Source organism: Malurus melanocephalus, unplaced genomic scaffold (genome assembly GCF_030028575.1).
Source record: "Malurus melanocephalus ecotype Western Australia unplaced genomic scaffold, MMel_1.1 scaffold_3, whole genome shotgun sequence".
In the NCBI taxonomy this organism is placed as follows: Eukaryota; Metazoa; Chordata; class Aves; order Passeriformes; family Maluridae; genus Malurus; species Malurus melanocephalus.
The window spans coordinates 1,366,062-1,390,594 of NW_026623235.1; the positions used below are offsets into that span (position 1 = coordinate 1,366,062).

The 24,533-nt window shown below is 36.4% G+C and overlaps 1 protein-coding gene across 3 annotated transcripts in view; it reads right to left on the bottom strand.

Moving 5' to 3' along the window:
- CSMD3 (CUB and Sushi multiple domains 3) overlaps positions 1-24,533 on the bottom strand; it is a 575,335-nt gene that overhangs the window by 245,083 nt on the left and 305,719 nt on the right. For all 3 annotated transcript variants that reach the window (XM_057367689.1, XM_057367683.1, XM_057367675.1), the window contains 2 exons: positions 1,972-2,154; positions 566-892 (listed from right to left, as the gene is read on the bottom strand). In XM_057367689.1, the coding sequence (XP_057223672.1) occupies positions 566-892; positions 1,972-2,154 (510 nt within the window). The remainder of the gene's footprint in view (positions 1-565; positions 893-1,971; positions 2,155-24,533) is intronic.

Here is a 24,533-nt window from a genome sequence, read left to right on the forward strand (position 1 = left end):
GTGTTTCAGCAGCAGGTGTAACAGTCCCCTTCAATTATTGTTTTGTGGTCAATAAATGAATGTAAGGAAGGTAAAACAGCAAAAAAAGAAGACAAGTCTATTGTGGTTTGACTGAGAAAGAGCTCCTATGGCTGCTCACTTAACGGTATTGACTGGGACCTAACAAAAACTGCAGCCATCCTGCAGCTCCAGGATACTGCACATGTTCACAGTCAAACACAYGAGTTTTGATAAATAACAGTTTTGTACAGGCCATGGTGGTGATTCATATTACACAGCACCAACTGCACTGTCAGCAAATCCAGTAAAGTCCTATTATACAGTTTGGAAAGGGCCTGATTTGTCAGTCTTCCAAACACGCCCATCACAAAGCCATAAATAAGAACTATGCATCTATTTTCAGCACTAGCACAGTATTTGTACAATAATCCGAACACCTACATTATGAATTTTTAGGTATACTGGGATTGCTTGAAGGTGTATTACCATAGCATCATTTTATGCCTATCTCCTGGAGTATATTGAAAACAAAATGCGTACACAATCAAAAAATACTATTACTCACTGTTATAAGTGATGTTAAATCCACGTCCTGACATTGAATGGTCRGCTTGAAATTCCAGACGCAAAATATGACCATTACTGGTAAGATGGGAAGGAACTTCAGCACCCGTAAATGTTCCAATTATGGGGGAATCTGGAGAGTCGCCATCTTTAACTGCAAGGAAGTCAAACTGAGATTCCAAATCAAAGTCATTAAAAGAGAGATGAATTCGGCTCCCAGGGTCTGAAATTATTGTCCAGATACAGTTTAAATTATTCCCATATCCCTCTGGATAATCAGGTGAAAGAACTGTTCCCATTGGTGCAGTGAAATTGGAAAGACAGGGAACTGCCAAAAAAAGAGAGAGAGAAATTAGACAACAGAATAAAACACTTCAATAAGAAACTTACTAAGKTTCTGCAAGAGATCTTAAAACTTGATTACCTCAACTGAATAATTCATAATTTGTTGTGAATCTGGAAAGAAAGTTTCCATATTCCTTTCCTCTCAATACAACTACCTCCCAAGTAGAGCCCACAAGAAATAAAGAACATTCTTGTTGCATTGGAAATCCATGACAGTCCTTACAATTTAGCCTTGATAACAAGCACTTGGCACCACTTGTTTTCTCTTRTAGGGAGCTATTTAGATGAGCAGACCTCCCACTGAGCATGTTAAAGGGCACAAAGTCAATAGTGTCCTTATAATTTGTTGTTCACACAGAGGCACAAGAAATTAGCAAGACTCAAAAAGACAAGAGATGTTTTGTTGTTGTCAGGATAATGTATTATATTCAACCAATTCAGCTAAGCCATATTAAATGGAGTTGAAGAGATGAAAGCAACTGATTGCACTCTGAATATATTTGATCCACACTATTTTAGCGGAGAAGTTAAGAGAAGTGCTGCCACAAATAAATACCACAACATTGGTTTTACCTATGTTGTACAATGCACCTGGAAGAGAGTTATAAATATCTATGATAAATTTAAGTTCTAAAAGGTATTGATATATAATAAATGGGAAAAATGTAAATAATTTAAACACTTGATTTTAACTCAGCAACTTCTAATCTAAGGATATATATTAAAATAAGACTAGCTATCAAAATTGCATCATACATAACATACATCATAAAATAAACAGAATCCTACCAAAAAAAAAAAAAAACCCTAGTAATAAACGACTATTTCAAAGACAACTGATTTAAGAGTTACTATAAGAGAAAAAAATGCTTTAGCGATTCTAGAACCTATCTCTTGGACATGWACATTAGGCAAACCTGCCACTAAACAGAAGTAAATTCATCCTGTCAGATGAGTTACATTGTAATAACTCTGAAATCAATCACACAAATTCCTTATAAGTAAAAACTTATCATAACTTTATGCCTTAAAAATAATAAGAAGAAAATATTTGGTACATACAAATACAGATTGGTATGTTTGCAGACCACTGGTTGTTTTCTTGGCAAATGATAGATTTCTCTCCAATTAATTCAAATCCAAACTGACACTCAAACCTTAAAACATCACGATTAGAAAATCCATCCCCTTCTCTGATACCATACAGTGGTGTTCCAGGATCCCCACAGCTTTCCTTTTCAATTTCTGTTGAAATAAATAAGGAATTTATTTATAGAAGAATAAAACAAACTCCGTGCATGTATATGTTGACATGTAGAAAATTCTAAGAAAATTAAAATCATCTRCGTAAGAACAGTTGTCAAATGCACCGCTGAGTCTGTTCCTATACTGCAGCTCAAGGAAGAAATTCTGCATAAGGAATCCCACYGGGGGAATGAGTGAGTGGTTGTGTTGGGCTTAGTTGTTGGCTAGGGTTAAACCACTACAAGGGATTAGAAAAATCAGAACTCTTTGTGTTTATAGAATACTTGAAATGTAAAGGATATGAGGAAAAGTATTTCTGCCCTATTTTATTTCATAGATTTTTAGACAATAATAASTAAAAGACTGCTAGTAGAACATGAGTTCTTAAAAGCATAAACACAGATTAGATCCCCAATGTGCAAACCCTATCCATGTTGCAATACAGCTCAAATTGAGGAACAAATGACATGGCAGAAATGGGATTAGTGGCACCAAAAGAATTACCTAAAATCAAAAGGAGGCTAGACATATGTATATAGAAATATGTACAAATTTATATACACATACATTCTGTAAACATATGCAAAATAACTTCTTTATATTCAAGAACMATTTTACCTCACTAGTCTTAATTGCAAGGAATCTGRATGATTTCTGTTTCTACGAATGTTAGAGCTATGATATTCTCTCAAATTAAATCCTGTTTTGAACTTTCAGGAGTTACAGGCACGGAGGAATCTTCTAAAAAACATTTCCACTCATTCACCTTCCATAAATTCATAGGAAGGTTCAAGCCAGAATCATAGATTTGAGTTGGAAGGGACCTTAAAAATCCTCTAGTTCCAACCCTCTTCCCATAGCTAGGGACATCTTCCATTAGATTAGGTTACTAAAAGAAAGCCCTGTCCAATCTAACTTTGACTRATTCATATTATGGGACATCCGCTTCAGTGTATCACCATCTACACTATGAAAAACATCTTCCTTACATCCAATGTAAATCTYCCCTCTTTCAGTTAAAACCTTTATCCCTCATCCCCTCTCTGCACTCCCTGATAAAAAGTCCTTCCTCATCTTTCTTGTAAGCCCTCTCTAGGTACTGGAAGGCTGCTATAAGGGCTCAAAATCTCTTCTCCAAGCTAAATGACCCAAAATCTCTAAGCCTGTCTTCACAGGAGAGATGCTCCAGCCCTCTGATCATCTTCCTGGCTCTCCTCTGGATGTGCTTTACCAGGTTAATGTTTTTCTTATGCCAGGAGCACCAGGAATGCATGCRGTAGTCCAGGTGAGTTCTGAAAAAAGTGGAGTAGAGGGGGAGAATCATGTCCCTTGGCCTGCTGGCCAAGCTTCTTTTGATACAGCCCAGTCTGCAATCGACTTTCTGCTCTGCAAGAGCACATGCTCATAGCAGCAGTTTTCCATTCCACCAATACCCTCAAATCCTTATGACCCTTTTGCTATGAATAGCACTGTTCTTTTTGTTCTTTGATGGTAAATCTGTGCAGATAGAAGTCCAAACCCAAGACTGTTGAACCTATCATTAACAATGTATCTCTTGACACATTCAGAGTTGGTCTGTGACAGCAGTGAACCTATTGCAGCATATTATCTGCAGAACCTTTCAAAACTTTTGATATCTTACAACATGAAGGAAATCCGACCAGCTTTGAAACTCTTCTTTAATGACAATCAATAAATTTCTCCTCTGAGACCTTGAATAATGGGTACCTGCATCATATTCTCAATATACATGTGACTATACAATCTAGTCAGGGTCTAATACTGTTAGTTCCACCTTGCTTTTGCCTTTGCAGAAGGCCACAGAACAGAGCAAAAAACAGTGTAGAGAAACTGTAGAGAAACAGTTACCAAGACTTACTTATGTGGCTTGTTTTGTTGCCCAAGGTTCTGGTCACATGATCCTTCATCCTGCTTCTTTCTAGTTTGATCAGTTATTCCCTTCTGAGACAAGGCAACCACATCTTTCCAAAAGGAAGCTACAACAGACTAAAACCAAAACCACAAAAAACACAACCCAAAACCCCAGAATAAATACTGCTCTCTGCCAAACACACACACATACACACAAGACAGTTCCCAGATCAGCTCTGTAAGCGCAAAGAAGGGTTTGCTCCAATGAAAGTCATGTAGTGTGTTTGTACTGGGTTTAGACAGCAGGGGTTTTGTAGCCAGGGGTCTGCAGAAGTGAATTCTGTGAGAAGAGGCCTTCTTGGAGAAGGATCTATTCTGGCCAACGTTGAACCCATCASAAAGGGTAGTGGTGCCCTTATGAAAATGTATTTAAGAAAGAGTAACAAAAAGTCAAAAACAATTGTGACAGAAGATCAATAAGAATATGTGAGAAACAAGCCTGAAAACACCAAGGTCAGAGAAGGAAGGGGAGAAGGTGCTCCAGGTGTCAGAGCAGAGATTGCCCTGCAGCCCATGGTGAAGAGCATAGCAAAGCAGGCTGCCTGTCTGCAGCACATGGAGCTCACTGCTGGAGCCGTGGATAAGCCCAGAAAGAATCGGCAACTTGGGGAGCAGTCTGTTCCTAAAGGACCACACCCCATGGAAAGGACACACGTTGGAGCAGCTCTAAAAGAACTGCAAGCACTGCAGACGATGGAAAGGACCCCACRCTGAATAAAAGGGAAGAGCATGAGGAGGAAGGAGTGGCAGAGACCAACTGTTATGAACTGACCAYAGTCCCCATTCCCCATCCACTCTTCCTGCTTGGGTGAAGGAAAAATTAGAAGAGTTGGGAATGAAGGAGTGAAATCTGGGAAAAAGAGGAGGTGGGGGGAAGTTTTTAGTTTTGTGCTCACTTTGTACTATCCTACCACGTTTTTATTTGGCAATAAATCAAATTAATCTTCCCTTAGTTCATTTTGTTTGTCTGTGACAGTAACTGGTAAGTTATCTCTCATTTTCATCTCAGCCCTTGAGTTTTACCACCTTATTTTCTTCCTCTGTTCTGCTGAGGATGGGGAGTGGGAGTTTTGTGGATATATTGCAGTCAGCCGAGGTTATCCAGCAAAGATTTGCATATAAATTTCATCTAATCTTGGTTGTTAAATGTAGACTTTTTCCAAGTTAGAAACTGAGTGCTCTTACACCTCTGAACCCCCCAAAAGAAAATAACAATAAGAGAGAGAAATATTGCTAGGAGCTCTGATAAGACTGCARCTTGGACTAAGCTCTTGGGGATTTCAGTTTCTGCAAGCTAAATCCTCTTAAACAAGTGAGTAAGCCTATGCAAATCAGAATTTTACAAACCAAATCTGGTTAGATATCCCTTTGCCAAATTTCAGGTCACTGATTCAATGTGCAAGAAAGTTAGAACTTATAAAAAAGTTTGCCTTTCTTTTTTGTTACTGGCTAAATTGGAATGCATTTTCCTGAAATCATGGTCTTCAAAGATGCTTGAATTTGCTCATAAGCACTTCAAGTGAGACAGCCATTGCATACAGATAATTTCAGCCCAAAAATCAAAGTTAAGCCCAAAAGACAAAGTTCAGAGTTTCTAAATTGTAAAGAATAATTAAACTAGTTCTTGTTTTATTAAACTGAATGATGATTCAGTATCAAACTACTGATTTGTTTTTTTCCAATAATATGCTTTAGTGTTTCACTCTCTGTTATGGTTAAAAGATCCAAATTTGAGATAAGAGTTTATTTGCATATGGATGGGAGAAGAATAAGTAAAACTTAGAAAGGAACTTCCCTACTATGACTGCATGTCCAAGGTGTAGTATTAAAATATCGGAAAAATATCAATGTGATGATGAGAGTAAATTTTCCAGTTCATGCATTGAAATAAATCTCTCTATAAGTTGAAATAAATCTCTCTAAGTTGCATAATTTCCCTATAAGTTGAATGTGATCTGCTTTTAGTCCACTTTTTTCCCATAAAAAAGACTAATATCTAAAGAGCAGGAGAGAAAAATGTAGTATTCCAAATTGTATGTACATCCAATTTAATACCAAAATTTTAAAGACAAAAATAAATAATCACTGAAACTAAATGTATAGCTTCTAAATTATAAACATATTTAATTGATAACTTAATTTTTTAACTAAGTTTTAGATCAACTGCAGGACAATGAACATAACCATCTAAAAATATATAGAAGCACCTCATTTTTTTCCTGTTGTATTCTCCTTCTCATGCTCTGTCACACCCCTTTGCTGTACTGAACCTTACTGACAGCTCAMACAACTTGAAATAATAATAATGTTATTTATTTCAATTTTTGAAACTGAAATATAGAAGAAATAAGGATCACAGAAAACAAAAGGACTGATTCAGACTGATTCAAAACAGTTTCTGGACATGTACTGACAGAACAAAGAGAAACAGCCTTAGACTTAAAGAGGAGAGACTTAGGTCAGATATTAAGAATAAATTCTTTACTGTGAGGCATTGGAACAGGTTGCCTAGAGAAGTTGCAGATGCCCCATCCTTGGAAGGGTTCAAGAACATGTTGAATGGTGCCCTGAGAAACCTTATCTAGTGGATGGCATCCCTGATTACGGTGGAAAGGTTGGCACTAAATGATCTTTAAGGTCCCTTCCAACTCAAATCATTCTGTGATTCTACAAAAATATTGTATGAAGAAGAGTTATGTCAGAGCACTTGAAGATGCAATAACTCTTCTTCAAATTGTGCATACATCACTTGATAGCCAAGTTAAAAGGATTCAAGCAAATGAAAATGTGAATAGCCTGCTAGCCACAAAGATTACTTTAGGCTGCCTATTGCCATTTTCATTTACAAAGTGAAAAAAGTGAAGCTAAATAGCACTAAGAAATCTGTTATCTTTCTCAGCAGCTTCAATGATTTCAAAGTAGTAATAAATATTATGAGTCAGAGAGCAACTACAGCTTCTTGTTTAGTGTTTCTGATTCACGAGAAAGAGCATGACTTCCTGGAAATGTAGCCTAACAATGTCAAACACTTTGGGCCATTTCTGCTGTAACACTGCAAGTACAGCGTGAGTTTTCCCCACAAAGTAGTTGGAGATAATTATAGATTTATTATTCCAAGTAATATGCCAGCAAATATAATACACCTGGGCCTCAGCAAATCAACCAAGTCTTAGAACAAAACAGCAATTATGCAGCAATTACCCTTAATGTCAGAACTGGATGTTCAACCTGAAAAAAAATTGTTTGCTTTCCAATCTCAGGCAAGACCTAGAGCCTGCACTGCCTTTACAATCTGCTCCTTTACAAAATCATATTTAGGGAAAGCTTTTAAYTAGCATTGTAGGACAGTTTTACTATGTAACACTTGATTATTGCCCTGCCATAATTGGTCAGAAGTAGTATTTCTGTCAGTATCTCATCTGCTATGGTGTAGTTCCACTCTTCCAAGCATTATATTCGAAAGAACCCACAGCTAACAATGATTCAAAGATCACCTTCTTAGAAGTGGACAGTTTTCTGAAAATGAGAGTTGTTCAAGCAAAATGTAACTATGCTCAAACTAATGCCAAAACCTCACAAGGCATTTGAAAGAAAATTTACAAAACAAAAACTCAGAGGCTTGAAAAACATTCACTACAACTTGGTGTTCTACATTGTCATAGGCTTCTTGTTAAATTACACATAAGAATTTCTTCCTCCACTAGGAAAAATCAATAAGTCAAGAAATACTTTTAAATTAGAGATTATTTTTAAAAGGTGCTWAATAATAAATAAAGGTGAAAATTATTAGTCTGCTGATGGCCAGCATAGCAACCTTAGGTAAATCAGTAAAAGAATACTAACACTAAGCTAAAATCGAAGGAGTGCATTTCGGGATAAAATAGTTATGCAGATGCCCACAGCACATGTTAAAATAAATATAGCAATAGTTTATCCTAAAGTAATACAAAAACTGTCAAGCAAGTTTTAGGCTGGGCTTCTGTGATGTTCACTACAAAACTGTAGTGCTACAAAACTGCAGAGCATTTTAATTTTTTTTTTTTTCCCAGAAGAAAACAAAAGAGTTAGGTGATTTCACTTGCAGTGATTAATAATCAGCAGCAGCGTGTTCTTTTTTTTTTTATTATTCTGCAAGACACGCATCAGAAAATTACTTGCTTCCCCTATGAGATCATGTTTTTCAGAACAATGAAACCTTTTCCTGTATATTTCTCTTCTAGGAAGGAATTAAATCCTCTCTTAGCTACCACTTTGGTGCACATACTCCAAAGACAATTGTCCAAGAATGTAACCTGGGGATAAGCTGTTTCATAGTGCAGCAAAATAAACTAATGCCAGTTTTGACAGGGAAAAAACTCAGGAGAAAAAAGCTCAAAACAGACCCTCTATATAAAAAAAAACAAACCAAACAAACAAACAAACAAACAAACAAACAAAAAAAAACAAACAAACAAACAAAAAAAAAACCGTGTATAGTGTATTTGGTCTGGCTGGAAAGGAGTCATCTTTCCTCACAGCAGATCTCATAGGGATGTGGTTAGCAGTGGTAGTGAGGACTTGTTGATGACACACCAGTGTTTTGGCTACTGCTGAGCAGCCCTGGTACAGTATCAAGGCTCTCTCTCCAACCAAACTGAAGCTGAGCACTTCAGCTTCCCAGATATTAACTGTGAATACCACACACCTGATAATAAAAACAGGTCCAGAAGATTCCTGGAATCCTGGAATTCCTGGAAGTTGATAACTTCCTGGTACAGATACTAAAGAAGATGACTAGAAAAGGTCCTGATGTCCTTTYTGGTTTGTGGCTTGCTAATAGGGAGGGGATCTGTAAGGACTTCAAGAGCACCATGAACTGTCTCAAGCAGTCAGAGAAGGAAGTTTCCATAAGATAAGCTACCATACAGGAACTTAAGCACAGATGGCAAACAGGAAGGTGTTAATATCAGACCTAATGGAGGTGAACGTTTGGAATGAGCACACCAGACAAAATTCCACTGTGCAGACTGTGGGAAAAGCACAGGTGGCAACAACAGGAAGATGCCAGGACTGGTGAGGCAGATCTGGGTAACCTGTCTGGACAAAAATTTCCATCATGGCAACCTGTGAGAAAGGAAGCAAGTCCTTATACACATGCCAGCCTAAACTGTGAGAACAGCAATGATTTATCTGTGGACACCTGGGATTTGGACTCAATAAAAGTGTCCGTCCTCTGGATGCATTAACCCACTGAGAAGACCAGAAGAGGGACTGATGGGATGCTGCAGGAACTCACATGATTGTGATATCTTTTGTTTACACACTCTCTATCTCTCTTCCTCCCTTCCCTTCCCTTCCCTCCCTTCTCTCCTCCTCCCCTCCTCCCCCCGCTCCATCCTCCACTCCCCCTTCCTTTCCCCCTACCCCTCCTTTTTCCCCTCTCCCCTTTCTTCTCTTCATATCTCTCTTGCTACCTCACATTTATTATTAAATAAAATCTGTTCTATTGAGATAGGCATATGATTTTGTCTGCACCTTAATTCGGGAAGAGGAATCTCTTAATAATCATATCCTAACATTATTTTGGTGTTATTAAATGGGATTATAACAGGCTCATGGGTGAAGTAGTGATTGATGACCATATTGGCCACAGTGACAATAAAGCATTTGGGTTTATAATCTCTGGTGACAGGATGAAAACTGTCAGGAAAACTTCTGGACACAAGAAGAGCAGGCCCTTTTAAAGCTGCTGAGATTCATCAGCACTGGTCACTTTTTAAATGCTACCTCCTTAGTGCACAGGAGCAGACAATTCCAAAATGTCAGGCAGGAAAGGCAGAGGGCTGACTTGGTCGAGCAAGGACCTTCTGGGGTAAAAGTGAAAAAAGAAAGTGTGTGGCCAGTGAAAGCAACATCAGGTGACGTAGGAGGAATACAGAGAGGCTACTCGCCAATGTAATGAGAAAATTCATGTTGCCCAAGCTCAGTTAGAGCTGAAGCTGGCCAGAACTCTGCAAGATAGCTAAAAGTGCCTTTTTAAATGCCTCAATAGCAAAAGGCAGTGCAAAAATAACATCATCCTGTTGCAGCATGCAGATGGTCACCTGAAAAACAGGGACATAGGGACAAGGTAGAAATGCTCAATGTTTTCTTTGCTTCAGCCTTAAACACTGATTATGGGCTATGGGTTTCCCATTGCCCTGAGCTGGAGGGACATGACTGTGACTATGGTAAATTCCCAGGAAACTAGAAATTTGTGTGGGATCTGCTGCTCCACCTGGATCCCTGTAAGTCTCTGGGGCCCGGCAGGATTCATCTGAGAACACTCAAAGAACTGACTGATGTCATGACAAAACCTTTCTAAGGGATTTTTGAATCTTTTTGGGAATCTGCACAGGTCCCAGTTAACTGGGAGGTGGCTAATACATCCCAATTTTCAAGAAAGGCAAGAAGGATGACCCTGGAAACTACAATCAGTCTCACTTTAGTGACTGGTAAAACTATGGAGAAGACTTTTATAGGAGATATAGAAAAACACCTGAAGGACAACTAAATTAGGAGGAGCTAACAGGTTAGGACAATGTGTTACCACGTAATTATGTAACTATAAGCTTGGTTTGMGAAATAAGCATATATGCAAACTAACAGACCCCTGCAATACAAAGAAAGCAGAATTCCTTTGGCTTTAAGGGTTACTGCTAGGCAGGCAGATCATTATTTTGACAGTTAGGAATTAAACCTGTATAACAAAAAAAAAGTTAGAAAGGATTACTGTAGGGAAAATTTTCATGGAGTGAATTTAATTATAGGAGTTACCTAAATACTAGTTTTATGGATGTACATAGTTTTACTTTTGCCAGTTACTTTTGTTCAAAAAGATAGACTATGTTTTTAAAACAGCTTGAAATGTCAGTTTTTGAGATATTGTCTACAGAGAAGACAAAGTAACTAGTAAAATGTCAGTCTAGCTACCTGAAAAGCACACTGCTGTAATTAAAAATGTGACAAGAATCTAAGAAGTTAGAGGCTGTGATGTGATAAAAATGTTAGCACTACTAAATGTATAAGTCTAGAGAGAATGAAAACCCACAATTTCAACATTTGGCCATCTCTCATGTGAATTTAATTTTTGAAGTGTCTCAGTAACATTTTTTTTTGTTGCTGTTTTTATAAAARGTAAATAATATCAGGAAAGTACATGAGAGCTGCAAGGCATGACTTAATATTCCAGTCTGGCTGGCAGCAATAAAGCCTGAGTTGTGCATCATGCAATAAGAAGTTACAATACAGTTTTGTCACTAATTCTGATTTATTCTTATCCCCTTTTCTCCACATATAACAGAAGGATAATAATGATTTTTTTTTTTTCTCTTCATGTGGAGAAAAAAGTATTACAATCTTTGTTATGTTTAGAAAATAAGATCATATATGTGCTAAAACTGATAGAGAATAACTGTATACTTATTTCAGGCTTCAAAAGAAAATAAATAGTAAATAAGGCAAAGGCCAACATGTGAATGATGAACTTAAAAATAWTAAACAGCTGCCACATACTCAAGTCACCATTCATCCAATGCAATGAAGGAGGCAGGGAGCCTTAGGGAAATGCTGTGTGACTGTGTAATTAAAGACTATGATAATGAATTTGCGCACAGAGCCCACTTATGCTTTCATGAGTAACTTACATAGTGGCACTTCATAATTTTTGAAAAATTGACTTTGCAAAAAGATTGCCCTCTATAAAACCCATCTTCCTTTTTTTTTTTTTTTTTAATTCAGTCCACTCCATAAAGACAGAAACATCAAATACTGTTGAGATGAATTTTCACCTCTATCATACTATGTCTCATTAGTAGTTTTTGAATAGTTTTTGAAAATTAACTACTGCAGCACACACTGAACCAGAGGTCTAATGGTAAACAGATTGTGGAGAAATCCTAATTCCAGCACAGTGGAAAAYGACCACTGGGACCTGTGCGGGTGCATCTCTCAAACACCACCCATTCAGACACCAAAATAACATAGAATTCTTGAGAGACTAAACAGGTTTCTGATTCATGCTTTTCTTTCTACAGAAACACTCTGATTTATAAAACAGTACTGGGTATATGAGTTAGCTCTTTAATAAAATGAAGAGGTCACATCAAATACCTAAAAGCTGTAATTATGGACTCAGAATTTAAAATATTAATTACATCTGAGCTTAATTTTCTAAACAGAAATAGGTTTTGTTTTGTTTTGTTTTTTTTAAGTCATGAAAGAGATACTCAATTCTATATCAGAAACAATTCTAAAATATCTAATTTTTAAGGGAAGGAGCACACAGACAATCCCCCTTACATTGAAAAGTAGATTTTTTTTGGTGACAGTTTTCTAGTGAAGAAATGGTCTTGCTTTCAAAACACTGTTATTCTATTAGGTTTGTGTATGCTTATGTTAGGTATTAGTCAGTCATCTAGTTAAGGCCTGTAAAGGAACAACATTCAGATAAAATCAACTTTTGGGATTTTCATATGCTTTTGTATTGTCAAAACTACTCCAATATTTTTATCAAAACTATGTATTAAAGATTATAAAGATCTGAGAAAAAAAATGAGCAGATCAGATTATTAGATCAGATCTGCTTTGATTTTGTAGTTATATTTTTGTTATGTGGCAGAATATTACCAGTAAAGATATTACTCTTTTTAATGGTTCTAAGGACTTAAAGAGCAGAGTTGCCTCTTTTAAAATACTCTGAAGGCCACAGAAGGAACTTGCCATAGAAAACGCCACCACAGTGGGAACTTGCAATAAGCACAGAAGGGAGGAATTCTCAACAGGAAGGTGCTGATTCCAGGCCTGAAGGAGGTACAATCTGGTCAACTCATCCTGGTTAATGCATCCAGGCAAAAATTCCCAATGTGGCAAACTGTGGGATAGAAAGTAACTGCTCATACAGAGAATCACAGAATATTCTGAGTTGAAAGAGGGCACAAGGATCGAGTCCARCTCTTAAGTGAACAGCATGTATAGGGATTGAATCCACAATCTTTACATTACTGCCACCAAGCGAGCTAATCTCAGGGTACCTATATTGCCCTAAATTATGGGAACAGCATCCACACCCCATGGATATCTGGAACTTGGGCTGCMTAAAGGTGTTAGCCCCAGAAGGAAAACTCTGGGAACCATACCACCAAGATGCCCAGGGCAAAGAAGGGCCAATGGGATGCTGATGTATCCATGGGTGGGAACTATCTTCTGTATTTTTGGCTTTGGCATAYGGTCTCATTTGTACCTYAATTTGGGCAGAGGCATCCCTGGTTAACTGGATCATAGCCATTGTTTATGGGGAGAAAGTAGATATCAAAACTACTGCCAGAATATTTACTGTAACTTTAACTTGTGCTGTTGGGATTTTTTAAACGAATGTAATATTTACTGATGTGCATGTTTATAGAGYCTCCTCAGTCATATATAATAAGTTTATGACAACTGGACAGAATCTCACTCCATGAACCACCTTTTCAACAGAGACTGTCTAAAAACAAAGTATTTGTTGCTTTTCAAGTTATAGGCAGTTATGAWTTTTTTTTCAGAGAACCCTAATTTTGCCATGAAGGTTGGCAGGCAAGACTGCTACCATGCATAAGACCTGCCAGAGAGACACCACAGCTTTTAACTTCTCCAGGTTTCCATGGAAGTTAAGTAGATTAAGTAGATCACTTTTTAAGAAGGACATGTGCGGTACTTCGGAAATTATGCAGCCTGCAAACCTTCTTCATTTGCTAGAACTGCAGAATCATGGATCATGCATTTTTCAAAGCAAAAACTAAATGAAAACTATGTGCCTAATTTTTGAGCTACCACGTAACAGAAAAAATTGGAACTACAGTAAGGATCAGCGAAAAAAAAAAAGAAAAAAAAAAAAAAAAAAAAAAAAACAAAAACCAAAGTGTGACATAATTATCTCTACATCATTCCTGCAATTTCAAGGTCAGAACATTTACATTTGCTACAGTTATGGAGTCATGACAAGGAAATAAAAAGCAGACAATGACCTTAAAGACAAAGTAAGGAAAAGCATATAAAACAATGAATTCCAACAAATAGCATGTGTTCCTCTCCAACTTATAAAGAAAATTACTCCCCTCACAACCATCAAGAAAGACATTTAAATTCAGTTTAGACTCCCGTGCATCCCTTAGAATTCCTTTAAGTGGCTTTACTCTTTTTAGTGATTTGTAAGACAACTAAAACAGTAGATTGAAAACCAGCCAGAAAACATACAAGTGTTGAGATTGCATTTAAGTTACACTTTATAACATTCTATTACAATGATTTTTATTAGTGATAACCCCTTATAATTTCCACATATAGAAGTTAAATGGGGATTCCTAAATCTTATTGAATTACATTCACTGATTTAAGAGGCAGAGCGTAAACTGTGATCACTATGAGTTTAGAGATTAGGAATAAACCATGTATATGTCCACTGTCATTCAATGGAAGCCTGAAAATGAACTAAAGAAGTATAAAGTGAAAGAGTGAGAGAAGGAAACACAATATTACTGTAAGTTGGTCCTCAATGTTACTTACAAATTCTGCAACACATAATTCCATTCCCTTTGTGAAGACGAGTGTTTTAATGAAGCTGACAAAAGAAATAAGAAATATCCTTTGTTGAAGGGAACCTATATGAACAGAAAGGAATCAGATTTGGGACTCTTTGTGTTCTACAGCTGGAAACCATTTTGGCTATTTGAAGGTATTAGTGAAAAAGTACAAGTCAGATACATTCTAGCAGATGCCAGTTACTTGAAAGCAGGTTCAGAAAGTTCAGGTGACAAAAATATATTCCTACAGATTTATTTAATTTCATAAATGCAAGTGTTAAATGCAAACTCATGATGGCAGTATAGAACAGGCCAAACTTTCACCTAAAATATCTGACTGATGTAAATGACAATGGAATCTCCAACAAGATWTGGAGCCACTTAGCAAGAAAAATAAATGTTCACTTCATCAATAATCAACCCACTTTCTACTGAAAGTAGTGGTGTAAGTGGTGCTTAAAAGTAGAAAAGTAGTAAAAATGAAATAACACTAGAAATCATGAAAAATTAGAAGTCTAAAGAGTGACATTTATTCTTGGATCCTTCCAGAAGAGATCTAATGGGATGTTACCCACACTTAATTATTTCACTAAACCACCCAGTAAATTTCACTTCTGCAAAAGAGGTGGACATAGAACACTTGTCTGCATAAAACGCTTTGTGAATCTGCCTTTTATGATAATTCACCTTGACTCTTACATTTTTCATTCCATATCCACATTATGTTTTTGAGTGTTTGTGCTTTAGAATGGGATGCCATCCCTGCTTCTCAACAAACAGTTCTATGAAACTTCTCAAGATTTAAATTTGATTCTTCACATGGACTCCATGACTTTCGGAGAAGTTAACTTTCCTTTGCATTGACCATCATTTTCTACCAATCATTTAAATGAAAATACAGTAACTTGAAATTAGGTCTTTAAGTCAAATGTTCATTATTTCTCTAAAATTTAATATCTGCCACTAAACATTTCATTTCACAGAAAAGTTATGAAGRCAAGCTGCCATAAAAAGCTGAAAATGAGCTAAGAAAAACTCTACAAAACAGCTACCTCATTTTATTCTTTGGTCAAGTGACTGAAGCTCTTACCCTATACAGAAACAGCATTTATACATGCATTTTACTGAACAAAAAACTTGGATAAAAACTTGTATATAGAGTAAATTTCTACTTGAAACACACTAGCAATCTGCTCATAAAAAAAGCTTCTGTGGCAACAAAACCTCATTATTRAAACCACATTAATTTCTTAGGCACATCAAGTGTATTGCTGGTAGTTTGGTAATGGTGAAKAGGGACAGGAGTAATGTGAAATTGCAGCTGCACTGGGCCCAGATCACACTATGTTGCTATGATTCATCTTCACTATCAGCTTGGGTCACAGTACAGTGCCAAAATCTTCATATCTTCTTTACGTCCCCACAACGAATCTGTCTAGAGCTCAACCACACCCTAGAATTATGACAATTTTATAAAAGGAGTGTTTAAGTCTGGCAAGAATCTTATTTGAAATGCTCTGGAAAAATAAATTAATAGAACTACTGTGTCAACAAACAACAAGAAATCTCTCCTGCTTATAATAAATGTGGCTTTTTTWAAATTTTGTAACTATTTAAAAAAGTAGAAAAATGAAAATTTTTGTAAACAGATGCATGTCATAGATGACAATAAGTACATCATTTGGCACAGAAGTGTTAGAATTAAATACATTTATTTTGACTGACTTAAAGATTGGAACTACAGAGAGCAATGATGGTTTTATGACCAAATAATCCATGGRCATAAAGACAACCAGAATTCAATTGATACAGAAGTATCCTAGACAACATTAAGTTTAATCTCTCCTAATGTTTTAGGAATAACCAGATTTGGGCAAAACCCAWTTTTTTTTGTTTTTCTCTTCTTTTTAAATTACTGACTAAGTCTGGACTTTTTTTCCCCCCAACTTGCCGAATGAAGAGTGTATCTAAACCTCCATATTTTAAAATCAAGATATTGATTAAAAGCATTTTTCATAACTTTCATTATTTTTCTTTTTTTCATATTTTTCATAACATAATTTTTATATTTAAAGGGAGAAAACCCTTGATTTTTAGAAAACCTCTGAAACTCTCAATGGGAAAAGAATGGAAAATATTTATGAGGAGCAAAAGGAACAGAAAATATGACAAAATGCTTTAATAGTACTTCTGCTTGATTTCTACTGGTTTTGAAGAAAATGCAAAGACTGCGTGGTGAGAACTTTTATCAGTAGTATTGGTGTCACTGGAACTAGGAAGCTTACAGTCAYTGAGGAACACTCTGGAATGGTGATCCTTTTGCTCAGGTTATCTGTGGCTTGCAAACCACACAGACAAAAGGCATAGGCTACTTTTGTGTTGTCCGTCCATACACTCTCTGCACAAAGCTTCACACTGAAGGAATATAATACTTTTCCACTTTCTAGTCTTTATTAGACTAATACTTAAATGAARGTATATGCTCCAGAATTTACCTAACAGACAGTTCTGCTTTAGCAGACATATCGATGAAAAAAGAGGGCATCTGCAGGAAGAAGTGTACTCAGCACTTGAGGTGAGGCTGCATTYAGTTCTGGGACCCTCACTTCARAAACAACATTAAGGTGTTGGAGTATGTCCAGAGAAGAGCAACAAGGCTCATGTAAGGTCTAGGAAATATGCCTTAGCAGAAATTGCAGAGGGAGCTGAGTTTGTTTAATCTCAAGAAGAGGAGGCTCATGGGGGACCTCATCACTCTCTACAAGGAGGGCATTGCAAGGTGGGGGCTGGTCTCTTCTGCTGTGCAGTGAGAAGACCAGAAGAAATAGTCTTGAGATTGGGGAAATTCACATTAGCTATTAGAATGAAAAAATTCACTGTTAGGGTGGTCAGGCATTGGGGTAGGTGGAGTCACCACCCCTGGAGGTGTTTAAGAGGCATCTGGATCTGGCACTGGATGACSTGATTTGTGGTTTAGGGTTTGCAGTGGTAGTGCTGAGTGAACAGCTGGATTGGATGATCTTGAAGGTTTCTTCCAACCTTTATGATTCTATTCTAAGAAAATCCTGTCCTGGCATGGAAAGTAATAACACATTGCTACTTGGAGAACAGAGAGAACAAAACTCTTAAAAATTGAGAATAAACCACAAATGTAATTATTTTGATTATGGTTTGCATCTCTAGCCAGATATCCTAAATATAGTCATTTCTAAATTACTTAAAAGACACTTAAAATAAMTAAGTAAACTACAGAAGCAATGGGAAAAGTATTTCCAGGCACCAGTCAGCTGAGTAATAAGACCATGCTAAAGCTAATTAATTTTATAATACATTATAACTGGTTGAAAAGATCAAAACTGGCAAACTTCCAATCACTACTCTACATCTTTATATGATTMTTTCTAATCTATAGCTTCGTTTTAGAAAGATAAACAAAAACACAACCCCCCCTCACGATACTTGTAGAAAAACCCATAAAATAAAACCAGTTTTAAATACTCCTTAAAACAAGGGAGGGGGAGGAAAAGCAAACAGTTTGGAAAAGGCATTGACAATCTTTTTTCAGCTCCCTGCTGGGTTATATGAGCATATCACCAATAGGTGTGGGACCTAAAATTGTTGGAAGTGAATAAAAGTTGACCTACCATCTGTTTATYTTAAAAACAGTCAATTAACAATTTAATTGACTTGGCACACTATATATTACASTACATATGTCACACTAGATGAAGTGATTCGGTTTCTACAGAGTTGTAGAAAAGGTGCCTTGAAGCTTTTAGATTATTCTTATTTCTTGGTGGTTGTATTTTAGAAACACTTTTTTATTTAGAGAAGAAACTATGCCCAGGGCTTAAATTCTGTCATGTGCAGCTTTTAGTCTTTTTAAAAGCGATGCTAAAGCAGGAAATAATGCACCATACCGCTATGCCAAATGTTATTTATTACACTGTGTCTGTGCTTTCATTTTATGAAGCCTGCGGCTGGACTGTCAGATTACAGGTGTCCTTTAGGTTGAAAKAAAAAGTTAAAAGTAGTAATTGCCATGTTAACTGAATACATAGTAACTTCCTACTGTCCAAGTATATTTTCCCATTTTACAGATACACTAACACAATGTACATTGTCTGGGTTATTTTAGATTTAATTTACCTATTACTTACTATACATTTAAAAGGTTAAGCATACGCAGAAAAATAAGCAATCTGAGGAGAAAATCATATTAGCGCAATACACTTGAATAAATTAATTGTAACACAGTATCTTTAGATAGCCATAGTGCTCAATGGTTTCTATCATGAGATGGAATGATGATAATCAAAATATGATGGTATTTTTTGACTTAAATATGATATACAAATGCCATGTAGAAAGCAACCATAACACTTATGCTCTAGGGGGTTTTCCATACTTCTTAGAGTTAAGCATTTTATAAGATTTATTAYTGCAGCTATGTGCATAACCTACAGCTATTACATTTATATCTGTTTCAAGTAATTGCAAGACAGCAGTCTAAAAAATGCATAATTGTATGTAATAAATAATAAATTGCTGACAACCTCAAGGTCTTATCAACAAGAAAGTGACTGTATTCAACAGTGCACTCCATTTTTATCACTCACAATTAAGGCCATCACATTTTGTTTCCCCTTTAATTTAGCCAAAATTTTAAACTGAAAGCTATCTTTCCATTTTTTTCCTTCATTACTGCTGACAATGTTACTACTGGTTTAAAAGTTTAAATTTTGATATAATTTTTATATAATTCACTATTTTTCAGATAGTCAAGCACAATTTCTTCTCCCCATTTGAAAYTTCTAGTTGTTGATGCAACCATTTTCTCCATACGCGTGTATGCATTTACTATAAACCTCATCCATGAAAACAGTTTCTTTAATTATAGTGAACTTCCCCACTTTTTTGGCTTTTCCCTTATCCCTAAATCATGATATGGAAGTTGTTGATTACTTTTTTATCCCTTCAGACTGAAGAAAGAATGGATTTTACACCATTGTTCTCCACAGAACTAATTCAGTAACGATTTTTAATATATAGCTATTATTCACTAAAAAAAAACAAAACAAAAAACAAAAAAACAAAAAAACAAAAAAATTATATGTGGTCTATTTGTCAGCATCACATAGGCAATAGCCTGGAGAGAACTCTAGATTCTGGAGGTGAAGAAAGCATTTAAAGTTTCTTTTTAGTAAAGTTATGGGGTCCTACCCCATTAAGGTTAAATGGCCACAAACATTTTTGTAATGACCTGCCATGGAAGGGTTCAGTGCTTGGCTGGGTTTGCCTTGGCCAAAGCTGATTTTAACAGGTTTGAGACAAAGCAGAAGTTTGGTAACAGTGTGACCTGTTACTTCTGTCTGAGCTTTTGTGCCAGTCATGTGCAGTGAAGCTCTGACTAATGTAAAATATTCAACAGCCCTTGATGGTGGTGGAAATGGGGGTGTGAGAGGGGGAGTGTATTCTGCAAATTCAAAACAGTAAATGGGAAACAAAAAAGAAAACAAAAAATAACAACAACAAAACACACAAAAAAAAAATCACAAACAAGCTGGTTGTTTGAACAAGTACATAAGGATAACTGCCTAAGGAGACCCAAAGGAGAAGGGAATCCCACTAGGATCATCATATTCCTCCAAGCACTGAACTCGGGATGCTGATAAATTGTAAAACATTTCTCCCCACTGCCCTCTGCAAGTGGAAGGCAAACGTTGATGTTAGGGCACAAAAAAAAAACAGGGAAAAGAAGCAGCTACTAGGAAGCTTATGTGCCATCTGTGTTAATTAGACAATCTGAATGCTAGACATAAAATGTGAATTGGACAAATAAGAAATTCTTAGTTCTTTTTRGCTGTGTTCCCTTTTGCTTATGCTTAGACTGAATCTATCACTCCACTGAAATGTGAGTTGTTCTCGTATCCCTTTGGCGATGTCTGGATGACACAGCTCTCATCATCTTTGTTTCTCCAGACGGCTTTTCTGAAATGCCTTCTCAAAGAGGAAGAATTTCAAACCTCACTTTTTGAATTTTAAGAAGATTTTAGGAACAAGTTGTCCAAAATTTCACCAAGCAAAATTATTTTTAAGTTCCTTTTGAAATTAAGAATAAAACCAGTTTGTTTCCCTATTTCCAAGAGCTAAGTTTTAAATATCAGCATCAYCAGATCTTCTAATTTCCATTATTATTAAATGCCTACTAAAATCACCTTCTAAGTCTGACTTATGAACCCACTGTTTCATGTCATCTAATTAATTTAATCAGTTTAACTTCTAAATTTGTTCAGTAATTTACATTAATACTCAGAGAAAGTTGTCATAATGTTCTTTAATTATCATTTAATTAAAATATTGGTTGTGACATCTATTTAGTAAAGTTAATTTTCTTCTCAAATTGGTCTCTGTAACAATCCAAACAGTTCAAAAGAAAAGTCTTGAGTGGCTAACAAAAGCAATAATCAGGTTTTGTTAGTTTAGAGGCACATGCTCATATCTCTACATTTCTCAAARTAATTTAAAATGCAGATTTAATTGATATTATACCCTATGGTTTTATATGTTTTTGCTTATTTGTTAATCATTTAAAAAAAAACAAAAAACAAAAAAAAAAAAAAAAAAAAAAAAAAAAAAAAAAAAAAAAAAACCACAGAAAGCCAACCCCCTACCATCTCCAGCTCCATTCAAAAAGAAAAAAAACTATAATCTGCAAAAATTAAAAAAAAAGAACCTAAATGTCTTTCTGCATCACTGAAGTTTCTTGAAACAATTTCAAATTTCCAAGCCATGGTAATTTCAAGTGCTTCCCGCCYAAGCCCCAGTTGAAAACAGTGTAACCAGACTCAGTTTAGCTGACAAGTCAGCTGTAGTTGTCCTTCATTAGCTGTGTCCGTCACCTGTCAATCAGCCTTAATAAAATCTTTAGCACAGAATTGCAACTTCATTAAGTTGTACTTTCATGTAGGTAAAATTCCAGAATCTGGCTCCTATGTGTTCACTAAGTACAATCTATGCAAAATGGTCAACCTGATAAATGTCTGTGTATGCATTTTTWTTATTGTTTTATATTGAAAGGTGTTCCCACTTCAGGGACTCTAATTTTTTACTCCATGGTAAAGGAAAAATACAGAGCTCTGGTCRTTACAAACCCTACAGGAAGAGGTATTTTCCTGACAGTTCATAACGTGACAAAACTAAACCACAGAAAACTGTCTCCAAGGGACACTGAATTGATATAAAATATTTTTATTGTCAGTCTTATGAAAAGATTTTAAATAATATATAGTGGAATGCCATTAAAGAAAAAAAAAAAAGGCAAGATTGTATTTCAAAATCCTCTTTTTTTCCTGCTTAAAAAAAACAATAAATATTTGTTTCCCAGATTATTTACGGAATTATTGGTATATAAATGCTGTCAATTCTATTGCAACTTTAGGTGTTTTGTGATATCTAAATTTAAAAGAAAGGGTAACAGAAAGGAGCTGTCATGGAGAGCATAGGGAAAATTCTTTGGTTATTTTTTTGTTGTTTTTTTCTCTTTGTTTTCTTGGATTTTATTATTTTCTTTTGCTTTTTGTTGTTTTGTTTTTTGTTTTGTTTTGTTTTTTTTTGTTTTGGTTTTGGTTTCTTTTGGTAATAAAATCACAGATTCACAGAAACATTCAGGTTGGAAGGGACCTCTGGAGATCATCCATGCCAACTCACCTGCTCAACAAGGTCACTTAGAGCAGTTTGTCCTGAATCATGTCTGGTCAAGTTTTGAATCATCKCCAAGAACAGGCACTCCGCAACCTGTCTGGGCAACCTGCTCTTGACCATCCTCACAGTAAAAGATTTGTTTTTTAGATCCAGATGGAATTTCATATATTGTAGTGTCAATTGCTTCTTCTGGGTATTGCTGAAAAGACTCTGACTCCTTCATTCATTCCTATTGGTATTTACATACACAAGGTCTCCTGCACACTCTCCTGTCCTGTCTGAACAGATCCAGTGATCTCACTCTCTTCTCAAACAAGAGCTGTTCCAGCACTTTCATCRTCTTAATGACCTGTGACTTGCTCCACTAGGTTCAGTACATTTCTGGTACTGGGAAGCTTAGAGCTTCCCAGCTGTAGCTGAAAGTTACAGAACTCCTTCCTATTGCTGATGTAGAAGTTCAAAACACAGATCATATTCCACAAGTTTTGGGTGGTCAGAGAAGGATTCAACTCATTTTGTAAACTCAAGTAAATAAAGTATTCATATGGGTATATTTCATTAATCATTTTCATCAAAGTCTATGATATTATTATTATTATTATTATTATTATTATTATTATTATTATTATTATTATTATTATTATTATTAATTCCATAATTTGTTCTCTAATTCTCACAAGTGGACTGTCTATTTAAAGAATGTGTCATAATGAACATGAAAAGACTTAAAAATTATTCTCTCAGGTAATATAAAATTCGGACTTCATCAGTCTCAGTCTAGTAATGTCAGTTTCTAAATCCCTAAGTGCACAAGCTTTCATTTGAACTTAAGAGATTCTAGAAAACAAAATTAATTCCGAATATTCACAGTATTTTTAGAGTGAATGGGACCAAACTGCATCAGAAGCACTAAATTCTACAGCATGTTGTCTGGGAAAACATTATTTTTGAGCTTCTTAGAATTTCTTTGCCACCCACTTTCTCAAGTGTTCGATCAGWTTTCATATATACTCCTGAGGCTACATGGAATTATAGATGAGCTACTCCCATCTTCTGTTACTTCACCTTAGCAGTTCACTTTTTACATGACTTGCAAGAGTTTTCAATATGTAAAATATTTCAGCCTAGAGGAAGGGGAGGGGAAAAAGAAAAGGAGAGGAAAACAAGATGGAGAGAGGGAGAAGGAGTGGGAGAGAAGGAGAGAGCAAACTTATCTTCTCATGTAAATGGAAGGACTTTTCTACAATATCTGGAGAATTCATTATTGTAAATGAGAAAAGATATGACCACATATTAAAACACAGAAATGTAATAACAATAATAATGACAACAACACAAACATATGTATTTTGCGCTGTTGCTTAGAGAAAATAAGGACTAGTGGTCAGACACCTTAGCACCACCTTGGAGCACTGGCCAGTGTCAGAGCCTGAAAYAGTTCTTGCCTCAAATATTAATATAAAGTTTTGCTCATTGTAATAAAAACTGAATAAAGAAGCTACAACCAAAGAAGSCTCCCTGACGATACCTGACTGGGACTTTGTACTGTAAATTAAGCTGCACAAATAAGACACTATTGTTCAATCATCTCAGCCCTAGGGAGAAACAAACAAAGCTGGGGGAAAGGAATGTAAATGCAGCTGAGATTCTTCCCTGGCCAGATTTGGGTGGGGTAGACCAGAGCCCACAGAAGCCAATCTGATACAGACTCCCCTGGCCCCGAAAAAGGACAAAGGGAGGAGATTTGGGGTGTGAGCTCTGGTCAGAGCTAGTGAACACCCCTCCTCCCTTACACAAACTGGGCCAGCTGTGGAACACCCAACCCCACAGGCCACATCCACGGGACATGCATGTGAGAAGCAGCTGAGGGGTGTCACAGTCCACCRAAGACCCCCCAAAGTGCTCCCCAGAGGCTTTGCACCATAGGACTGCACGTGGTGCAACAGAGTCTGTTGCAAGAGACTGCCCGCCCTCCCCCAGGGGACATGCCTGGACATTGCCACCTGGCCTGAGTGTATATTTGCCCGTGGGATTCTGTGCTTTCTGGGGAGATCATCACCACCAAGGATCCTGGAGAGGATCAAYGGAACAGCATTGGGATCCACAGATGGTGGTATTTTCTTTATTCTGTCTCTGTCACTCTCTTTCTGCTCTGTCTCTGTCACT